The sequence below is a fragment of the Chanodichthys erythropterus genome, chromosome 19 (assembly GCF_024489055.1).
Source record: "Chanodichthys erythropterus isolate Z2021 chromosome 19, ASM2448905v1, whole genome shotgun sequence".
Lineage (NCBI taxonomy): Eukaryota > Metazoa > Chordata > Actinopteri > Cypriniformes > Xenocyprididae > Chanodichthys > Chanodichthys erythropterus.
Window position 1 is genome coordinate 38655366 of NC_090239.1, and position 23038 is coordinate 38678403.

The window sequence follows — 23038 nt, forward strand, 5'->3', positions numbered from 1 at the left end:
TTCAATGTGTTCGCAACAAGTTAAAAAAAGCTTGGTGTAAATTGGATAAACCCTGTAGGAGTAGTAGTATAAAATTCATAGCCTGTTTTTTCAAAAAATTAACATTCAAACCAAAATAGCTGACTTCCTGTTGGTCGGAGCTAATGAATGTAAATTAGAAAATTGTCCGGCTTGATGAGAATAATATGTGTACCGAGTTTGGTGACTGTAGGAAAAACTAACCCCCCACTTTTGTCAAAAGGTGGCGCTACTGAGCCCCTCCACCACGCCCATTTCTATGGCTTTGTCCATGTCTACTGGTTGACAATATTGATGTGTGTGTCGAGTTTCATGCAATTTGAAGCATGTTAAGAGCCTCAAAAACACTCAAGAATATTATTACAGTTTGACCTGTTGCCATGGCAACAATATTTCAAATATCAAAAATCCTGTCATAGGTCTACATCTGCTGTGTATTGACATTACACTGATGAAGTTTGAAGCAAATCAGGTAAAAATAAGAGGGTGATCTCAAAACATTTCAAAAAGTGATACACTTCCTGCTGCCAGTTGGTGGCGCTATAACTTTGACTCACAATAGTCACATCCATGTGATCAGACTCCTATAACGAACACACTCGTGAAGTTTCATAAAGATCAATATATGTATTAAGACGTTATAACACATTTCCTGTTTCCTTTTTCTCGCCATAAATTCGTTGCCTCGCCACGGCCAAACCGTTCGAGATATCAAAAATCCCCTGGCAATTTTTAATCATCTGTGTCTTGACTTCATGCTGACCGAGTTTGGTGGCGATCGGATTAATCGTCTAGGAGGAGTATATCAAATTCCAGAGCATGCGTTTTTCAAACAACCCTTAATAGCTGACTTCCTGTTGGCGTGGCGATTAACTTAGAGCGCGAAAGTTGTTCGGCCCGATGAGGTCTATATGTGTACCGAGTTTCATACTAATACGTGCAAGCATGTTTAATATATGGACCAAATTTTCAGACTTTTTTCAAGGGGGCGCTGTCGAGCCCCCCTGCCACGCCCGGGTACCAGCCTCTCCGGCGTCCTAATGGCCGCGGATTCCAATGTGTGTGCCAATTTTCAAGAGTTTTTGAGCATGTTAAGGCCCCCAAAAAGCCCCGGAAGACGGAAAAAAAAAAAAAAAAAAATAATAATAATAATAATCCTTAGAAGAACAAGAGGGCCCTGCGCGAATTTTCGCTTGGGCCCTAAAAATAATAATAATCCTTAGAAGAACAAGAGGGCCCTGTGCGAATTTTCGCTTGGGCCCTAATAATAATCCTTAGAAGAACAAGAGGGCCCTGCGCGAATTTTCGCTTGGGCCCTAAAAATCCTAACAATTACAATAGGGTTTCAGCACTTCGTGCTTGAACCCCTAATAAAAAAGCGTAACGTTCTCCTGATGTCTAACAAATAGATCACAAAGAGAATTTTACAGCCCATTCAGTCAATCTGACAGATTAAGATTTTTTGTAGCGCTACCTTATGATTTGAAATTGTTCTTTTTGAGTGGAACGTCCCCGAATCGGAAGTGCCTATCACGCTCAAACACAATAGGCTCATTAGGAAAAAGTATGAACGGTATGAAATTAAATCAAATTTAATTTAATGTGGCAGATTTTAACTGTGGCAATGACGGGGTAGTTTAAACGGTGACAGCAAGGCCGTTAACGAGTGTCTCAATCAGCTCCCTAGTTCAGTAGTCAGGGCACTGACCAGGGAGTCGGCCATTTTAAGGGCTGTCTCAATCGCAGAATCATTTCAGGGCACTGAAACGTTCGCTCCCTGAAAAGTCCCATAATGCACCGTGAAAACCAGGGAGCATCGATGCTCACTATGCTCCCTTAACGGAAGTTCTGAAGCGCGAAACTTGAATCACGTGAGCCAACTCACTACACATAACCACAGACAGTAAAAGAAATGGACACAGCGACCCCATTGGAACTCAATTGAGACAAGTGAAGCCCATTTTTAGCGATTTTTTAGCACTTCCGTTTCTGATGCGCAGACTCAAATTAAGCTTGATGACGTCAGCAACCTGTCTGACAGATGTAAATCTTCTAGTAGCTGTGCGTGCAAACTGCCATCGTTAATCTTGCAGAGACGGCGAGCTTGAGCGGGGAGTTCTTTGGCGTGAGTGAGCAGGAGTAAGTATTCTGATTAATTAGTTTGTATAGTATTTTAAAATGTAACGCCAGTACGCCGTATTAAGTTAATGCATACTATTGCCTGCGAGCTTCTCCTCCCGTCTGTACGGTAATTTCTCTACTGTGCGACAGAGAGTCGAGTGGTTATGACGCAATCGTTAGCCTATTTTTACAAAAACTGTTTCTACGGGGCCATAATGTAACATAGAAGGTAATGGAGCCCTTTATACATTGTGTATGTTTAGAAATAAATAATGGATAAATGGAGTCTTTAAACGCCTCAGATGTAAAGTTATTCGCTGTCAAAGTGATGCCAAAATGAATGGGAGTCAATGGGATGCTAACGCAAGTGAAGTTCTGCTACAAGATGGCGGCACGCGGCCGACTTCAACTTCCGGTCGACTTCCTTGGGCACTGCACATAACCAGAGCTGTGGAATTTAACGGCTCTGCACATAACGATACGCGATAGATGTTCTTAAAAATAAAAACCGTTATTTTATTATACATGACAGGTAATGAACATAATCTAGCTAACATTTATAATTTATTCGTTGAAATGTTGCACGTATATGTAACAAGCAAATAATTAATCATAATGTACTTTAAATAACATTACAAGTAATGTCAGAAAATATCAGCTCTGTTGTTGTTCATAAATACCAGTAGTGATGTTGTACAATGAGGACATTGTCACGTCGCCGGAAATAGAGTCATAAGTGTCCATAGTGAACCAGCATCTTTTACTGTCCTTACCAGTGCCCGAATTCGTGTACACGATATACTTATTCAGGAGCTCGGGAGCTATGGGAACTGATTGAGACACCCGCAATTATGATGTACTACGAAGTATCCAAAGCTCGTACTTTTTCTTCACAAAAATGTACTTTAACGGTATAGTATAAGTAGAATTGGGACGCAACAATTGTGACTGCTGTTGCTCAACGGTGCATGCGCACAGTCACTTACCGAAATGATCCAAAGGAAACGCTCCTTTGTCCGGTGGACGGGGTCGGAACGTCTTGGTTCCGAAGTTCATCGCTGTTGACATTGTTTCTTAATATAAGGACTCACTGCAACATTTAGTGGTAAAGGAGGGCGCACTGTTTGCTTTTAATGGGCGCTCACGTTAAGCTGTGAATTACGCAACAACCTGACCGTTTACTTCCTCTGTAATACTAGACTTTGTTTTCAAAATAAAAGGTACGCGGAACAAACGGACTTAATCTTATAGGCTACATACATTTAGCAACTTCAAAGTTAATATGTAGCCTATAAGATTACACTTGTAACTAGTAGGTTTTTAATCAAACATCCGATTACAAAATTGCTAGTTTTCTGTGGTTTTATATGTTGGTTTATATAAATATATATAAATATTACATTTATATACATATAAATATTTATATAAAGTTTGTTTATATCATGATTTATTTTGTGTTTTTGCTTTAAAGTCACCATGAAATCAAAATCGTCCATTCTTGTTTTTTTTTAAGGAATATTGCAGTATTTATTAAAAATGATTTATGTGCACATTATTATTTTATTTATTTATTTATTAAATTCACGTGCTCTCCTAATCTTTAATCAAAATACATTCCCCTCTTAATTGCAGCAACATCTCTTCCTCTTCTCTGATGAATTTTTTCTGGCATGAGTGGAGTACTTTACAGCTCCCTTTATCAGTCCATTCAAATGTTTAAAATACACAGATAGGCTACAAAAGGCCTTTTTCACAAGAATCGGAAATCACGTGACGCAGGGTAAAGTTAGTTCCGCTATGCGTCTACGGCTATTAGATTGATATGCTCTTTTCTCAAATATCGCTTTTTACCTTTTCTGTTTTGTCTGTTTTCCAAGTCGCTTTTGTATAATCTACAAAGAAATTATTTTCTACTGGTTTGTAGCTTGTACAGCCGCTAAGACCATTGCTCAAAAATATACCGGCAGGTGGATTTATTACGAGCTGTCATACAGTAAAAGGCAGCTACTCGTACGACGAACATTATTTATATAATTTATTCATAAAAAAAAAAAAAAAAAAAATCCCAATATATACTTTAATGGGGGATATAAAATCGAGATACATAATATTGTCGTGAGTTTAATATGTTTTAAAAATATATAGCATGTAATCTCATATGGCATCACATCCATAGACTGTGATCACATCCCACATTCAAGCATATGTTATAACTAATCCTGATCGATTAAAATGATTGAACTAAGACATAAGGGTGGATGACATGACGTACAGTTCTACCTGTCCATAATGCCATTTACTAAAAAAAATGGGTATTTTTTAAAAATTTATATCCTTATGTTGTTCCTCTAACAAGATATTACTACAGCGTACCATAGCTTTAGTTGGTGTATTAAGACCAATACTTCAAATTTTGATCTAAACATCAAAATTGTCATTTGGTGTGACTGTCCAGGCTATGTGTGACTTTACTAATATGACAATATATCTCAGCAAAGTATAAATAATTGATAGATTTACAGTTTAAATAACAGAATTAGGCATTTTTAATGAACAAAGAAAGTGTTGATGTCTGTGCATGATTTTTAAGCAAGTTCTGGCCAAATACATTTTGTCCGTAAAATGGGCATCATATGGTGTGACATTAAAATCTATATTTTGAACGGGCAATAATTTGGACAACATTATGAAGCAGAGGTCCACACTCAACCACGGGTGCGTTTCCCAAAGCGAACTATGGTCGCAAGTTCCATCGTTACCAATAGAGTTCAATGGGACTTACGACCATGGTTCACCAACGATGCTTTCGGGAAACGCACCCCAGGACGTTGCATTGTCATCTCTAAGGTGGTTTGGAGGGTCATGAGGCGAGTTCTGACTTTTTGATTTTACTTAAAAAGCTCTGTATCTGATTAGCTCACTAGTGGTCAAAGTTTTGTGTGTTATGGTGTGAGATTATTTGCATAAAAATAAAACACTTTTTACAAATTTTACTCATTTATTCTTAAAAATCATTGCTGTCATGTGGCAATTTACGTGCCAAGTATAAGCTAGCTGTTTTTAGTTAACCGAGAGATTATCTTAACTAAGCAAAACGTCATATGGTGTGACACCGTATCATATGGTGTGACCGCTTTTTCCAGGTCACACCATATGATACATTTGTCACACAATATGACATACCCCTTTTTTTGATGTTAAATAAATAATCAAAACATATTGTAATAAATTAATGGTGAACATTAAATTACCCATCCAATTAAAGGGTTAGTTCACCCAAAAATGAAAATAATGCCATTTATTACTCACCCTCATGTCGTTCCACACCCGTAAGACCTTCGTTCATCTTCGGAACACAAATTAAGATATTTTTGATGAAATCCGATGGCTCAGTGAGGCCTACATAGCCAGAAATGTCACCAAATCTCTCAAGATCCAGAAAGGTATTCAAAACATATTTAAAACAGTCATGTGACTACAGCGGTTCAACCTTAATGTTATGAAGTGACAAGAATACTTTGACAAAAAAACAAAATAAATGACATTTTTACAACAATATCTAGTGATGGCCCATTTCAAAACACATTTTCTCATCTCTTGGAGGAAGGGAGTGCACACTGAATGCCTTGAGTTTTCCTCTTTGTTTCTTCTCTTTATACCTTTTCAGCTTCCACTGATGTTTAAAGATCCCATGTGAATCTGTTATTATCCCATGGGTATCCGTTTTTAATAATAGTCTATGAATTTTCAATCTAAAACATTCAGCTAATTGTAAATTGATATTTTTTACTGTTTAACAGTTATAACACACACACACTGTCCTCTAATTTTAAAATGTTCATGTTGAAGTTTCTTGACATGATATGGAGTTTGATTTACTCATATTTCATAAATAAAATCTTAAAAGTTTTAAAATGATGATAGTAAGTTTCATGATTTTTAGTCCTATTAATGTTAATTGAATTAATTGAAAGATGAATGCATATAAAATACTTTTTTTAAGTTCGTCATATAGTGTGACACTATATCATTTGGTGTGACAATCAGAATTGTGACAATAAAATTACTTTTTTTGTTATAAATCATAAAAAAGTCAATGGAGCAAAAGAGAAATAGTATCAGCAAGAGTCACAGGCATTTTGTTAGATTTATAACAGAGTTTGTCAGAATTAATCTAAAATATCTGGAAAGGCTGAAGAGGTATGTCTTACTTTGCATGATGATTTAAAAAATAATACAAAATATTGGATCTGCACCAAAAAAAATTTTAAATCTGAAGATAGTAATGATAAAGGTTTATGGTGAAGTTAGTTGCGTAGGGAGACTATCTCATTTTCATTTTATATAGAATAACTTTTATGTCACACCATATGACAATTTTAGGCACAAATGCAACAAATTGGTGAATAAATCCAATTTCCAATACAAAATCTAAAAAACCACAACTATTTTTGGAAATTCAAGAGTCAGTACAACACAACTCAATATTTTTTATGCCTAATATTTGAAGTTTAAAAAAAAAAAAAAAAAAAAATGTTTTTCAGGCTTATATGTCAACCACCCATAATTAATTTCCGACACCACACTGTACAACTATCAGTCTTTGCGTTAATATTGCAACAGCACAATAATACTGCGCATAATACACACTTTAAGATGATGACAACCAAAGGCGTAGATTTGGTTTCAATATTGGGGGGGTTGAGCGTTGGTATTTTTTTTTTAATATATTTTTTAGATCGATCTATCTATCTATCTATCTATCTATCTATCTATCTATCTATCTATCTATCTATCTATCTATCTATCTATCTATCTATCTATCTATCTATCTATCTATCTATCTATCGTAACTTTATGGAATTTATCTATAACCATTAATCAAATTCTAACATAATGGAGTGATTCTAAAAAGAAAGAAATTATGTTAAATATTGAAACCGCCAGGTGGTCGCAGCGATTCAATGTTTTAAAGAGTGAGCTACTTAAATCGTTCATTCAAGCAAATTCGTTCAAAATCAGATTAATTAAGGAAGAAAACAAACACAGATGTGAATACTTTTGTCATTGATAAGATACTATTGATAAATGAAGTAACAAAACAGACGGCTGTTTTGGTAACTGGTTACAGTTGCACTGATAGTTATGGCTAAATTGCAATGGATTAGCTAGTTAAAATATATGTGGAGTGTACTTAGCTATTACAATGTTTTCATACCTCCTTCTCAGTACATGCTTTATTCTTTTAAACGTCCCTCTTTGAACAGAAGTTTAATATAGTCGGCTGGGCAACGGTTCTCTTCATGTTTTGTTGCTACCCGTGCTCTCCATTCAAACAGTACAGCACCACTTGCGTTGTTTTGGTGAAAGTGCGACGCGCATTGGTTGGGCGTTACCAATCGGTTCAATGGAAGGAGGTTTTTTTTTTGACTAATTTATTATGACAAACACATATTCGATTAGAAACAAAATTATTGTTACAAAATAAATGAATTATACACATGTTAGTATAGATCTACTGTGATTTTCATGTTGAAATATTGGGGGGGGGGGGGTTGTAACTGATAGATTTAAATATTGGGGGGTTACCTAACCCCCACCGCCCCCGCAAACTACGCCCCTGATGACAACAGGAAAATGAGTGAGAGACTGAAGTGTTTATATCATAGACTGTAAGGTTTATATCCAGAAATATCAGGTTGCGAGCAGTCCTGTTTCATGAATCAGAGGATCAGGCCTTTCCACCCTAAATAGCATTGAATATTACACAGACTACTATTTAGGATGGATAGTATGCACTTTGAGACGCAGGCACTGTCTTTACAGCACATGCAGCACGATATGCACAGCCGCGCCAAACAGGCACGAAGAATATAACCAGTTTAACCGCCATCACTTCAAATTATTTATTAAACTTAGCTCTTAATGAGAGCTCTGTAGTCTCACCAATAATTCACCAAGAACGTTCAAACATTTTCATGACATTTAATTCGTAAAACGACTTTGATTCCTGAGCTGGTTCTGATCTAGGCTATCAATCACTGTAACCGGAAAAACTTTTACACTGCGTGGATCGTTCCGGAAGCCAAAAACCGGGAATTGTGAAATTGGCCTATATACATGGTACGATAAACCTAAAATAAATAAATAAATAAATAAACTGACGTTAAACAATGGGCGCAGCTTGCACAATCTACTCCTTTTTGATTGTCTCGTTAAGATGACACTGAAGTGCATTCCAAAAGAAGAGTTTTGTCGACCCCTACATCCTTCATCCCTTCGAAGCTTTCACTCCGGAGGGGAAAACCCTCTGAAGGGATTAGGGCATAGGGATGAGCCCTTACGAATGGAACGCAGGGAAAGAGCATAGAACTCAAGAGGTGACAGCCACTAGATGGCGCTCTGGTAGCACAACCTAACGCTTTTTGACTTTCTCAGTTTGCGTAAATGTACTTAGGGTTCAGAGAATTTCATTTGGTCCACATTAATTTCACACGTCTGGTACAAATATGTGGCTTTGTTTCATTAACCCTTTGAGCGGTACGGTCCCACATATGGGATTTTTATTTCTGTGCCCCTATAGCGTACGGTACCACATATGGGATTTCGAACGTTCAGCGACATCACAACTGCCAGATTCAAAATTTCAAATCGGCCTCTCGCGCCAACACAGAGAGAGGCGAGCTGGATAAACAGCTGTCAATAATTTCGCACAACTAGCAACTCTAACATTGTTTACAGGTACATGGTGTGTTTATTTTATTTTATTTTACTTACCCTCAGATTGTCACAGAATTACCACAACAAAAGTGTATAGGATAAATAAGCACAATAATGCCAACGTATCAATAAAACTATGGAAAGCCGTTTTAACATTTAAAGGTTAAGTTCGACTATCCGGAATTAACGTTGTAGATATCACCGACGTCTTTCTGACTAGTCGTAATTACATTTTGGATAGTCGGAATTGTCATTCGAGATATCTGTAACATAATTGTGACTAGTCAAAAAGACAGATAGAGATATCTGTAATGCAGTTTTGACTAGGCAAAACTGAATTACAGATATCTGCAATGACGTCATTGAAAACAACATTCAACTCGTCACACATCTTAAATGACGATTGCAGATATCCGTAATTCAGTTTTGCCTAGGCAGAATGAAGGTTAAAGATATCTCAGACGTCATTATGACTAGTGATTATGGCATGGTGCCAATCAGTGCTAATTACAAGTTAACAGGTGCGATTTGAATGATTAGAACAACAACACGCTCTGCTCCCGCCTAAAAGTGCCGGCCTGATTTGCATAAAGATATCTGCAACGTCATTTCGCCTAGTCAAAACTCTAATTCGAGATATCTGCAATTACATTTTGACTAGGCGGAATGAAAGTTACAGATATCTCAAATTTCAGATATCTCTAATCAAAATTCATTTCAAGATATCCATAACAGATATCTACAATTAAATTATGACTATCCCTAACTCCAGTTTGAGATATCTACATAGCCATTTTGACTAGTCGTAATTCCGGTTACAGATATCTACAACGTCATTTCGCCTAGTCAAAACTTAATTTGAGATTTCTGAAAAGGAACATGTAGATATCTTGAATTGAGTTGAATTAAAGATATCTTGAACTGGAGTTGTGACTAGTCATATGGCAAGCCATTTTAACATTTAAAAGCTAGACTGGATATGTGTTGCAGATATCTGTATTTCAGTTTTGCCTCGTCAAAAAGAACATTTCAGATATCCGCAACTACATTCTTCCTATCCATAATTGTCATTTCAGATATCCACAAAGACATTCTTCCTAGGACAAATGACGTCACTTTTGCCATTCATTTGTATGGGGTTTATCATTACAGATATCTACAATTCAGTTGCAGATATCCACTATGTGAATTACGGATATCTGTAACTGGATTGTAGATATCCGTAATTCCAGTTTGAGATATCTACAATTTGATTCTGACTAGTCATAACTCCAGTTAAAGATATCTTTAATTCAACTCAATTCAAGATATCTACATGTTCCTTTTCAGATATCTCAAATTAAGTTTTGACTAGGCGAAATGACATTGTAGATATCTGTAACTGGAATTATGACTAGTCAAAATGGCGTTGTAGATATCTCAAACTGGAGTTAGGGATAGTCATAATTTAATTGTAGATATCTATTATCAAGTTATAGATATCTTGAAATGAATTTTGATTAGAGATATCTGAAATTTGAGATGTCTGTAACTTTCATTCCGCCTAGTCAAAATGTAATTACAGATATCTTGAATTAGAGTTTTGACTAGGCGAAATGACGTTGCAGATATCTTTATGCAAATTAGGCCCGCATCGCACTTTAGGCGGGAGCAGAGCGTGTTGTTGTTCTAATCATTCAAATCGCACCTGTTAACTGGTAATTAGCACTGATTAGCACCATGTCTGAGCAGCCAGAGGGCGAAGGCATTTTTAATCGTCTTTTAATGCTGCAGCCCGTGCAAGACAGGAGCTGGCAGCGAGAAATGATGATTCAACCTTACTTTCCACAACAAGACGACTGTTTCGCCGGCGAGTTCATCGAGTTCAGGGTAATTTTTCTTTAAACATCATATTTGCTAATGTGCTATCAGAAGTTTGGGGTAGTTGTTTAATAACTTAAAGCAAAACAGTTGCCAAAATGCATTCTAGGGTCTTTTTGTGAATGTACTGGAGTAAACGTTCATTTAAAATGATATTGACGACAAAAACTGCACTTTTAAGATTGACTGTTGTTAGGGTCTAATGGCTTTTTTAATGGGTTCGCTAGGGGCACTACTAGCAGCTAGAACTACTGCAAATGCAATTAACTTACACATCAAAATAGCTATTTTTTAATATCAAGAAGGCTCGACACAACATGACACTTTGCTTGTAGTATTATAAGATATATGGTAAGGTCTTTTTGTAACCATAAGTTAAAGATCTTTTTGGCAGAATCTAATTTAGGGAAATTCAGAGAAATTAGCCACCTCACGTTGTCTTCCGGTTTCTGCCATATGTAAGTTTCAGCGTTAAAAACGTTATTTTAAGTAAACTTTTTGTACACGAACAATGTTCCCAATGCTCCTCGAGTTCAAGTGCAGATTTTGTCGTCAATATCCTTTTAAACGAACGTTTGACTCGTTAATTTACCTGTTAGATACTGTTTCAACCTGAAATCAATACCTACAGGCTATGGCTTTTTTTTACTGTGGAAAAAAAAGAACTAATCTGAACTAATAACTTTTTTTTCTGATCTAAGGAAGTTAGTGTTATTGCATTTCCATTGCAAGAATAGAATGCATGTCAGCATCTTTATTAAAGTGTATTAGTGTGAATCTTTCTCATAAATATTGTCAACAATAACCTACAGTAATTTTAAGCATTAAAATTACTCACACACGGGAACATTTTAGCCAAGAATTACTGCTGACCGTTATGTATTTGTTTAAAAGGATATTGACGACAAAATCTGTACTTGAACTCGAGGAGCATTGGGAACATTGTTCGTGTACAAGCAGTTTACTTAAAATAACGTTTTTAACGCTGGAACTTACATATGGCAGAAACTGGAAGACAACGTGAGGTGGCTAATTTAAAAAAAATGCTAAAGACGTATCTTTTTCGTCAGCACTTGACCCAGTAATGGTAGCACTTACCTTGATTTCTATTCTATCTATTTGTGTATTTATTTAAAAAAAAAAAAAAAAAAAAAAAATTCCTTGCTATGAGCACTTTACTGTCATAACTGTGACTTCACACAGCACTTACATACTGTTGTTCTCATGTTGATTTGATTGATTCTACTACTCTCATTTGTAAGTCGCTTTGGATAAAAGCATCTGCTAAATGACTAAATGTAATGTAAATGTAAATTTGTGTTTACAGGAGGATCTGGTGGCCGCAGGGAAAACCCTATTTGGCAAGCAAAACTTTTCCTCCTTCCAGGGCCAGATAATGGTTTTCTGCCCCCCACAATAGAACTTGAGGAACTGGCTAAACATGGATTAGGTAAATGTGAGATTGAAGCAGATAAGAATTGTTATTTACTTTTACACCTTATTATCTAACCTTCTTGCAGAGACAGCTATGGAATGAGCTGCTTTGGATTTTATGTTGGCTTGAGCCTGTATGGTCCGATTTGTTATACTGTCTCTATATTGGGAAACATTTGACTATGTTAATACTTTTAGCATTTGTTTTAAAGAAATATTGCAGAGTAGTTTTCTCTTTGATGCATTGGTGCATTCAGACGCTAAGCTACACCATATGTTGTATGTTAATGTTCTTTTACATATGGTCAAATGTGTGATGGCCTTGTGAGTGAGACCAGGCTCTTTCTTCTGTCATATGCAATTTTCTTAGGAGTGTAGGGTTCGTTTAGTTTCAAAGCTGTAAACTTAGTAGAAACACAAATGATCTTAGGTTAACTGTGGTAGTCACACAGGTCTACTTTTGGGGTTTGACAACACTACGATTATGTCTGAAAATATGAGTCCTGAATGCTATGAGTCCTGAAAGATCTTGTAGCAACTAAAAAATTTTTACTTTGCCACTAGGAACCGATTATACTGATGTTTACACTTCCATTTTTAGGAAAACCTGTGCATGAGTCAACGGAGGCCGGACACACAAACTCAAAGATTGGGTTAAACTGGAGTTTATCTGAATTGAACAACTTTGTTTGCCAAAGCTACCCTCGCATCAGTTTAAATTTGGTAGGCTTTGAATTGGCAAGGACAGGCAAAGGACGCAAGATCCAGAAATTGCAAGTTAGTTCTGTGAAGGAACTAAAAGCAGTTGTTGGCAAAAGCAGGCTTTACATCGTGCCACGAGCCACTGTCTTGCAGGTATGGAATTATACACAGGGATTTGTATCATACTACAATCATATAAATATGTGTTCTCTGTAATGTCTATACCTATAACTGTTACCCTCTCTACCCTTAGGTAACATCACCACCCTCTGCCATGTCCCAGAATTCATTCCCACCACTCGCAGCTCCAGCAGTAGATGAGACCTCGCAAGTGGTTTCAGATCAGGTCCATATTAAAATGATTGCACATCTAATGATTTTTGTTATGTCCACTCTGCACTTTGTAGTGATGAGTGGCAAATACAAATATAAACTGTTTTTATTTTTTATTTATTTATTTTTATTTAAATATGTATTAAGATGTATCTATTTATTCTGTGTGGTGTCTGAGCAGTTACATTCCCTAGGATTAGTTTTAGTAATTTTTCTACCTATTGATATTTTCTAATGATGTATTTTGTTTCCACTATGAGTGTGTGTTCTCTTGCTGAAGGAGAAATCATTTGGATTTTCTGTGTACTACCAGGTGGCATCCACATCCTCTGCCATATCCATGAATTCATTCCCACCACTCTCAATTGCTCCAGTACAAGAGGAGACCGCACCTGTGGCTGAGAGTACCCAAGCTCAAAGTGTGGTTGCAAATCAGGTAACCAATTTTGACACTGTATAGAATAAATGGTATGTGTGTTTTTTTTATTTTTTATTTTTTTATTTGCGTGTACTATTTTATGGTGATTTGTGAGAAATGCCTTTTTTTTTTATATTTTTATATATATATATATATATATATTATATATATATACACACAGTACAGTCCAGTCCAGTCCAAAAGTTTTTTAATGTTTTTAAAAGAAGTTTCGTCTGCTCACCAAGGCTACATTTATTTAATTAAAAATACAGTAAAAACAGTAATATTGTGAAATATTATTACAATTTAAAATAACTGTTTTCTATTTGAATATATTTCACAAAGTAATTTATTCCTGTGATGGCAAAGCTGAATTTTCAGCATCATTACTCCAGTCTTCAGTGTCACATGATCCTTCAGAAATCATTCTAATATGCTGATCTGCTGCTCAAGAAACATTTAATGTGTACAATTGTACAAAATATTTGTGTACAATATTTTTTTTTCAGGATTGTTTGATGAATAGAAAGTTCAAAAGAACAGTGTTTATCTGAAATCTAATCTTTTGTAACATTATAAATGTCTTTACTGTCACTTTTGATTGATTTAATGCATCCTTGCTGAATAAAAGTATTCATTTCTTTAATTTCTTTTCAAAAAAATAAAAATAAAAATTCTTACTGACCCCAAACTTTTGAACGGTAGTGTATAATGCTACAGAAGCTTTGTATTTCAGATAAATGCTGTTCTTTTGAACTTTCTATTCATCAAGGAATCCTGAAAAAAAAAAAGTACACAACTGTTTTCAACATTGAAAATAATCATAAATGTTTATTGAGCAGCAGATCAGCATATTAGAATGATTTCTGAAGGATCATGTGACACTGAAGACTGGAGTAACGATGCTGAAAATTCAGCTTTGCATCACAGGAATAAATTACTTTGTCAAATATATTTAAATAATACACAGTTATTTTAAATTGTAGTAATATTTCACAATATTACTGTTTTTTTGTTTTTTTTTACTGTATTTTAAATTAAATAAATGTAGCCTTGGTGAGCAGACGAAACTTCTTTTAAAAACATTAAAAATCTTAGTGGTTCCAAACTTTTGGACTGTACTATATATATATATATATATATATATATAAAAAAAAATGCGCTTTACTTTAGGCTCTTCAAGAATGGCGAGCAATACGTGCCCAGCAAGACCAGGAGTATAATACAAGTTTGTTGGTGGATCAAGAGAAGGTAATACTTCCAAGTTCTATTTATGTATGATTTACACACTCTTACAGAATGCATACGTACTTTTAATGTGATCTTTTAATAGGAGAGGAAGAAACTAGTCTATCAGGCTTGTGAGGAAAGACGTCAAAAGGTTTGTTTATAATAAATTAGTTTGATAAACTAGCTGAAGGTTTTTTTTTTTGTTTTTTTTTTTTTTTTTTTTTTAAATGAGAGATCACATTTCAGGCTATTGAGGCAAGACGTCGGCGAATGTCTGCATGTGAGGAACCCTCAGATGGGGTGTTGATCAAATTTAAATATCCAAATGGACACACCAATATGAGGAAATTCCGCTTGTCGGAGCCAATCCAGGTGATGTGTGTTCAGCTTGAGAAAATATCAAGTGTCTTCTCAGTGGTTCAGTGGGTTGTAAAACTTGACTGTTTCACATCTTTTTAGATCTTGTTTGACTTTGTGGGACAAGATGATATTGCCAGTGAAATCTTTGTGGTGCAAGAAGCCGCATCATCAAGATCAGTTGAGAGCAGTTCCTCCGGGTCAATAATGGATTATGGCATAAAAGCATCCTCAACTCTATATGTGCTTTGGTTTTCAAATAAGGATGTACAGGTAAATGTGTTGCATTTTATTTCCAGACTCAAATGAAAACGGAATGTGTTTTGGTTTGTGCAAGCTCATGTATTGTGCATGTTTGTCTTCAGGAAATTCTCTCAGATCAACAAAATGATGGAGCTTATGTCCTACACCATACATCTCATGGTCAGTCATCACTGTCTGAGACCTCCACCCAGCCAAGTCTCTCTGTGCCCTCTTTCCAGCCACTGCTGTCTGAGCCCTCCACCCGCTCACTGCTGTCTGAGCCCTCCACCCGCTCACTGCTGTCTGAGCCCTCCACCCGCTCACTGCTGTCTGAGCCCTCCACCCGCTCACTGCTGTCTGAGCCCTCCACCCGCTCACTGCTGTCTGAGCCCTCCACCCGCTCACTGCTGTCTGAGCCCTCCACCCGCTCACTGCTGTCTGAGCCCTCCACCCGCTCACTGCTGTCTGAGCCCTCCACCCGCTCACTGCTGTCTGAGCCCTCCACCCGCTCACTGCTGTCTGAGCCCTCCACCCGCTCACTGCTGTCTGAGCCCTCCACCCGCTCACTGCTGTCTGAGCCCTCCACCCGCTCACTGCTGTCTGAGCCCTCCACCCGCTCACTGCTGTCTGAGCCCTCCACCCGCTCACTGCTGTCTGAGCCCTCCACCCGCTCACTGCTGTCTGAGCCCTCCACCCGCTCACTGCTGTCTGAGCCCTCCACCCGCTCACTGCTGTCTGAGCCCTCCACCCGCTCACTGCTGTCTGAGCCCTCCACCCGCTCACTGCTGTCTGAGCCCTCAACCCGCTCACTGCTGTCTGAGCCCTCAACCCGCTCACTGCTGTCTGAGCCCTCAACCCGCTCACTGCTGTCTGAGACCTCCACCCAGCCAAGTCTCTCTGTGCCCTCTTTCCAGCCACTGCTGTCTGAGCCCTCAACCCGCTCACTGCTGTCTGAGCCCTCAACCCGCTCACCGCTGTCTGAGACCTCCACCCAGCCAAGTCTCTCTGTGCCCTCTTTCCAGCCACTGCTGTCTGAGCCCTCCACCCAGCCACCGCTCACTCTATTCTCACAACCACAAGAAATCCTGACTCTTCATGATGAACCATCACTCTCTCCTTCATCTGCACAAGAACCAATCATTATTCTTGATGAACAAGATGAGACTGTTTCACAAAATCAGTCTCCTGTATCAACACATCACCTTGGAGGACCTGTGGATGAGTGTGTTTTTCTCATTAACTTGATTTTATATATTTTTTTTTTTTTAGTATATGTAGAGGTTTCATTTTCTATATCTTGTTACATTTAATCAGGTGGTTAAAATAAAATGCATGAACTTCTTTGTTTGCAGGACTGATCTACAGACCATATTGAAAAAAATGGTCAGCAAAGTTGATGGAAGCTTCTGTCCAACAAGCAACCAAATAAATGTGTGCAGGGATAATGTTTTACTGTGTAGCGTGCGGGCATTTAAGCGTAGGTTCTTCAACCCTGAAGCAAAATTGGATGTTGTCTTTGTGGATGAAGATGACAATGGTGAAGGAGCAGTTGACGAAGGCGGCCCGACAAGAGAGTACCTAAGGCTGTTGATGAGGGCTGTCCACCAGTCAAATATCTTTGAGGGACATGAGAAAGACCGACAGTTGTCTCTTGATACTCAAGGTAGGGAAGCCCAAATTCTTAGGACTGTCCTCATTCAACTGGCAGAATTCTAGAAGTGTATACATGGAAACCCATTTAAAAATGATTGCTCCCTTATTTCTCCTGTCTGATTTATTGTTTATTTTGTCTGATTTATTGTTTTTGTTTTTTTGTGTGTTGGGCAGGTTTCATCCTGTTTGTTGTCTGTCTCGTTATTTTTATTTTAGTTATTTTGCCTTAAAATTTGTTAACTCTTGGTTAGGATTTTTCCATGATTCTTCGTTTCTTTAATGTACTGAAACACCTTTTTGAAACATGTTTTGAAAGGTGCAATAAGTTTTGTAGTAGCACTAATATTAATCATAGCATTTTAAGGTATTAAATTAACAAGCATTACAGCAGAGCAAGATTTTACTGTTATTTCTTTAATTTTAGCTTTGCAGACTAAACTTTACATGTGGGTGGCAAAAATGATTGCTGTGTGTGTGGTCCATGGAGGAGTCGGTCCACATTTCTTTTCCGAAAGGCTTTTCCATCAAATCTGTGGGATACCAACACGCCCGGCCACGGTGGATGAAGTTGGTGACCATACTTTCAGGGAACAGTTAATAAAAGTAAGCAGGAGAAAGGTGTTATGCATTGAATGTACAGTACTGTGACACAGCCCTATGTTCTGTTAACTTTCTATTTATGAATTGCTTCAAACGTGTTCAGGTTACCTGCGTCACTCGGCCTTTGGCCTCATGGCTGCGGCTGAACCACAGCCGTGAGGATATCCACGAACATTCTCATGAACACGAGTGCTATGTTGCTTAAACATCTAATTTATATTGGGAAGGTATCTTTACAAGCCAATTTTGGACTCCCTCACTGACTCACTATCTCTTTCTCTTTTCTTTTCTTTTTTTTTTCTTTTTTTTTCTTTTTTTTTTTTTTTTCCTGTCTGTCTTTTTAGATACAGGAAGCAACAACGGTCCGAGAGGCGAACGGTGCAATTGCAGAGGCAGCAGATAGTCTCAGCATTATAGGTGCCTTAAGACATGTGTCCAGCCTGGAGGAGAAGGACTCCCTTGTCCAGTCAGCTGCAGACTTCTTTGTCAATGGAAGATTGGCGACTGCCCTGGACCAGTAAGTGCCTCACCTGTCTTATCTGTCCGAAAAATGAAACTGTCATTGGCCCAGGGTGATTCACACATTGTAACATGGTTTTTATAGGTTTGTTGAGGGGTTAAAAACCCTTGGTTTACTGGAGGAGCTGAGGAAGAATCCAGCAGTGTTCTACAACATGTTTGTCAGTGAGGAGATTCCACTACAGGCGAAGGACCTATGCACTTTATTTGACGTGGACTTCTCTGCGCAAGGCAGCAACAGGAGAGCACGAGAAGAAAACATGACAATATGCTTTTGGCGTGACTGGTTAATTGATATTGAAGGTATACTATTTATTGTACAAGTTATAATAACATGGACTTCATAAGTACAATTATTAGTGGTCATTTTGTTGTCCTGGTTGGCAGGAAAATAAATGCTGATAATGCCATAGTTGAAGTGACATTTGTGAAGTCTGGTTGTGTGAACATGGGTAGCTCCCTTAAACTTGTTCATATTGTTTTGTAATATTTTACCAAAAATGTACTTTACTGAGGCTTTTTGTGGTTGATATTCACCATAAAGTCCTTGATGTCAGCATGCAACTTCCAAATTGCTCCAAAGTAACGCATACAAAAGGTTAGGGCTAGGCGACATGGGCTAAAAATAAAATCAACATGTGTTTTAAGGGGCCTGAATTACTGTTTCTCAGAATACGGTTTCTCAGACTACTATTTCTTATGTTACAGAAGGAGAATGCAGTCCAGTCACCCTAGAGAAGGTATTGGAGTTTACATCTGGAGCTTCAACAGTGCCTCCACTGGGATTTCCACACCGTCCACAAATTCAGTTCCTTCATGAGGGCAACAGACTATTCCCAGAAGCCAATACTTGTATTCTTGTACTCCGCCTGCCGCTGCACTCTTCCTATGAAGCTTTCAAACAATACATGATGGAGGGAATTTTGCAAGCTCCAACCTTTGGTCTTGCATGATGTCACTGTGTGTAAAACTTGGAAATTCAGTTTTCACTTGAGCTATATTTGTGCTTAGAAGTTATTGAATAGAATGCTGTTGAAGAAAGTCACTGGTTCAGATGTTAATTATAGAATCTCATGCACTTCAAAAAAAAAAAAAAAATTGATTCAGTAATCCTGTTCATTTTGCATGAGTAACAGTTCACTTCAGTTCATTTGGCGGTTATTCAATATTGAGTTTTTCAGCTAACTCAAACTTGTGTAGTTTTTTTTGCTTTAAATTATTTTTAAGTTATAAATTTGTTTTACTTTTTTTGAAAATGTATATTTTCTTTAGGTTTTATGAGACATATTGGGCTTATAGTTCATGGTTACTATGATGACACTGAGGTTGATTAATGAATTAGATATCCTTTATAAACCAACTGTAAGGAATTATTGGGCTTATAATTCAATGAGTTTGATGAAATCACACATTACAGCCAATATGTTTGGTTTATGTACATGTTGATGAATACACAGTGAATACAGAGAAGGCAAACTAAAGGTCTGGCTGGTTTGCTGGATGTCAACCTCAACAGCTTATCGTAGTAACCTGTCCCCATCACAACTCAGTCTCTGTTCTGATTAGTGGATTAAGGTATTTTTGGCAGTTAAACCTCTCTCAACTGGTAATCTAAAATTCTCATTCAAGCCATTAAACATTGTTTTTCATACATTACCAGTTTATTCATCTTTTTTTTTTATTCATCTTTTCATCCCATTCAAAATAGTTAGATCCTTCTCCACTTTTCCAAACATTCATATTGAATTTTCTTTTTCATGCATTTTCAGATCTTGTCTATTGATTCATATTCCATTTAAACCTTAAGATGTTTCACGTTTTTCATACATTACGAGTTTTATTCAACATTTAAATCTCATTCATACTAATTAGATGCTTTTCCACTTTTTCTACGAATTATAACAATGGGAGTAGAAAGGAACAAAACGAATATTGTCAGCCAACAGTACTACAAAAAAAAAAAGACAATAAAACATAACACAGCACCAACAGTGTTAGCTACTGCCAAATCTAGCACACCTGGCATTAGCGCCATCAGCTGCAGCTGCACTACCCATACCACCTTATTTTAACAGAAAATGTAACTTAAAGCTGTTGAAACTAAAAATGTCTTTCAGTCCTGGATAATATATGCAGCCAATAAACTTTTATCTCTGGGCTTGGAATTAGACTATACCTGAGTTTGCAAAATACTGATAATTGCAGTACAGCAAGCCTGATATTTTATCTTTAGATCAGAAAGGTGTTGGATTGCATTGTGTACAGATGTCTGTTGTTGCTGAGTGAGGATGAGTTGAGGTGGCTCTACATTAACAGCTGGGAACTCTTCCTCATCAAGTGTAGGCAGTGTTTGAATTCCATACTGCGCTAGGATGGCATCAATGTTTTGGTCACTGTAGGGATTTTCCCCAAACACATTGTTGACAGCTGTGCTGTCTGTTGCAATGTTTTTGAGCATGCCCTCTGTCCAGAGTTGAGTTGGTGTGCAATTATTTTCTGTTCGCAACGGATGGAGGTTCCAGGCCTGTCTAAACTGCTACAGTATTTTTTTAATCTCAGGAAGATAAACAATATGCAGTGAAAGTCTGTGGACATCATCATCTGGGTTTAGAACCTCTGAATCCTCTAAGGAGTAGAACATAAGATAAAAGTGCTGCAACACATGCAAAAATACATCACGCCAAAGGCGTTCAATTCTCTGATTGTGAACTGATTGTCCGGTTATGAAACCTCTGTGTTCAAGTCCTTGAACTAGATGCATGAATAAAGCCACAAGGATGTTTTCACCACCATGGTCAGATCTGACTCTTGATGGTAGGGCATAGAGGCATGTTGCTTTCAAAAAACTGAGAAAGGACTGTTGTGGCACGATTGTCTGTGCTGCAGTTGAGGTAAGTAATCAGACGGGAGTATCCATCAATTGCACCATGAATCACAAAACCCCATCTAGAAAGGTTGAAAAACAAATATTACTTTGAAGATTATAATACTATTGACAGTAGTCTGGAAACAATATAGCTGTAAACTTTTTACTTGCTGAAGTTCTTTTCAAAATATTAAAAAAATGACAAGTCTGGTAATAATAACCTTATGAGACGCATGTTCCCATCAATGTGCCACAAGCTATTGGGGTAAGGTACATGATAAACACGTCTTGCAACTGTCTGGCTCCATCTCCTTGCAGCAGCAGTAGGATTGACCCGTGTCAACATCTCACGCACCCTGGACCGTGTAACAAGCACACCCTGTGCACGCAACAGGGCTCTTATCATCTGCAACAGATTTGTCAAAAGATCTAAATTGACATGATATTCACAAAACAATGGCACACAAATGTGAATTAAATACAGCCTAAAGATAAAGACCTCCAATTACCTCATTTCCAGAATTAGGATATTGGCTCTCTGAAGTTGCCTCACATGTTGTTCTAGTTCACCATCATCTATTGCAGACAGCATACTTCTAACAGGTATACCCAACAACTTTGACTTCTTGTACAGAAATGATGAGGAGCATCCCAGTATTTCAGCAGTTTTTGAAATTGTATGGCCTTGCTTCAGCAGAAATTCAATGTGTTCTCTGGTAACATCAATGGCTGGTCGGCCTCTTCTCCCTACAAAAAGAAAAAGTCAACTAAGTTTAAGTGTTTAAGCAGCATTGGACTGTTTATTTTTTGTAATTTTATAGTATACCATCATACCAATTCTCATACATGCATTGAAATTGCATATTGTTAATGAATAGGCCAGTAGGCTACACTGGAAATGGAGAGACTTGTGGAATTGCAAAAATACAGTATTTATTGCTGTGACCAGTGGACATAACAGTGGTGTAAGACCAATACATTTAATGATTGCACAAATAAACACGTTAATAAATATAAAGTCAGAATTATTGCTAATTAGTATAGCCATAAATGCGCAGCGCCGTTGTTTTATCCATTAAGCACAAATAAAAGACTGACAACGCCAAATGTTCAGTTTTCTGATAATATAATTCACATAAGTGTGGCAATATATTATATAACAATTATATTAATACTAATTATAAAAATAACAACAGAGTTGCTTAATGCAAGTAAATGGTGGTCTAATCATTTTATGGTTTCTATACTGTTTATGGCAGAAGAGCTCCTGCACGGAGCTTCATGAGATTGCGCTGCATTTTTTGTCGTTTTTTTCTTCTTCCTACAGCTCCCGCGGTGAACCCTTCTACTGTCTATGGGTGAGCCGAGAAAACCATAGATGTTAAAACGGCCGGATTTCCCCTTTAACGTGAATGAATATGATAATACATGAATACAGTGATAAACAGACTCACCTGAACTAATGCGCCTGACAGAGAAACGTCTGTCTTCCCCAGCATGGAAATTTGCGTCTATTAGAGTTTTCAGTTGAGCCAAACTGCTTTTGAGTTCATTGTTTGTGTCTGGTGATAGCAAATGCTCAATTCTTCCGAGATTTCTTTCACAGTTTTCAATAGAACGACGTTCTCTCTCTCCACAAATCCCCTGTGTGAGGGCTCGTTGAATTTCATGCCATTTTCTGGTGTTTTTTTCGATTACAGCCAACGCCATGACTGCTTCTTTCTTCTTCTATGATCCCCTTCCCCAGGGAAGGGAAATTACGTATTTATAGATATCTAAAATAGAGCAACGTCATGCACAATAATTTGCACTAGTCATAATGACGTTTGAGATATCGTTAACTTTCATTCTGCCTAGGCAAAACTGAATTACGGATATCTGCAATTGTCATTTAAGATGTGTGACGAGTTGAATGTCGTTTTCAATGACGTCATTGCAGATATCTGTAATTCAGTTTTGCCTAG

General features: G+C 37.4%; 2 protein-coding genes across 2 annotated transcripts in view; one reads left to right on the plus strand and one right to left on the minus strand.

Annotated features, from left to right (window-relative positions):
• The window catches only part of cox19 (cytochrome c oxidase assembly factor COX19), a 64017-nt gene extending 60685 nt beyond the window's left edge, over positions 1–3332 (minus strand). Inside the window, exon 1 of the mRNA XM_067369641.1 lies at positions 3126–3332. Coding sequence (XP_067225742.1) covers positions 3126–3207 — 82 coding nt within the window. The 5' untranslated portion in view covers positions 3208–3332. The remainder of the gene's footprint in view (positions 1–3125) is intronic.
• On the plus strand, positions 1220–19161 carry LOC137007569 (G2/M phase-specific E3 ubiquitin-protein ligase-like). Its single transcript, XM_067369106.1, has 17 exons — positions 1220–2995; positions 10633–10728; positions 12047–12169; positions 12755–13008; positions 13109–13201; positions 13502–13624; positions 14780–14857; positions 14940–14987; positions 15083–15208; positions 15296–15466; positions 15559–15737; positions 16329–16658; positions 16789–17099; positions 17514–17692; positions 18034–18206; positions 18294–18511; positions 18917–19161. Exons 5-17 carry the CDS (start codon positions 13130–13132, stop codon positions 19159–19161), a joined length of 2253 nt encoding a protein of 750 aa, XP_067225207.1. The 5' UTR covers positions 1220–2995; positions 10633–10728; positions 12047–12169; positions 12755–13008; positions 13109–13129.
• The last annotated feature ends 3877 nt before the right edge of the window (positions 19162–23038 follow it).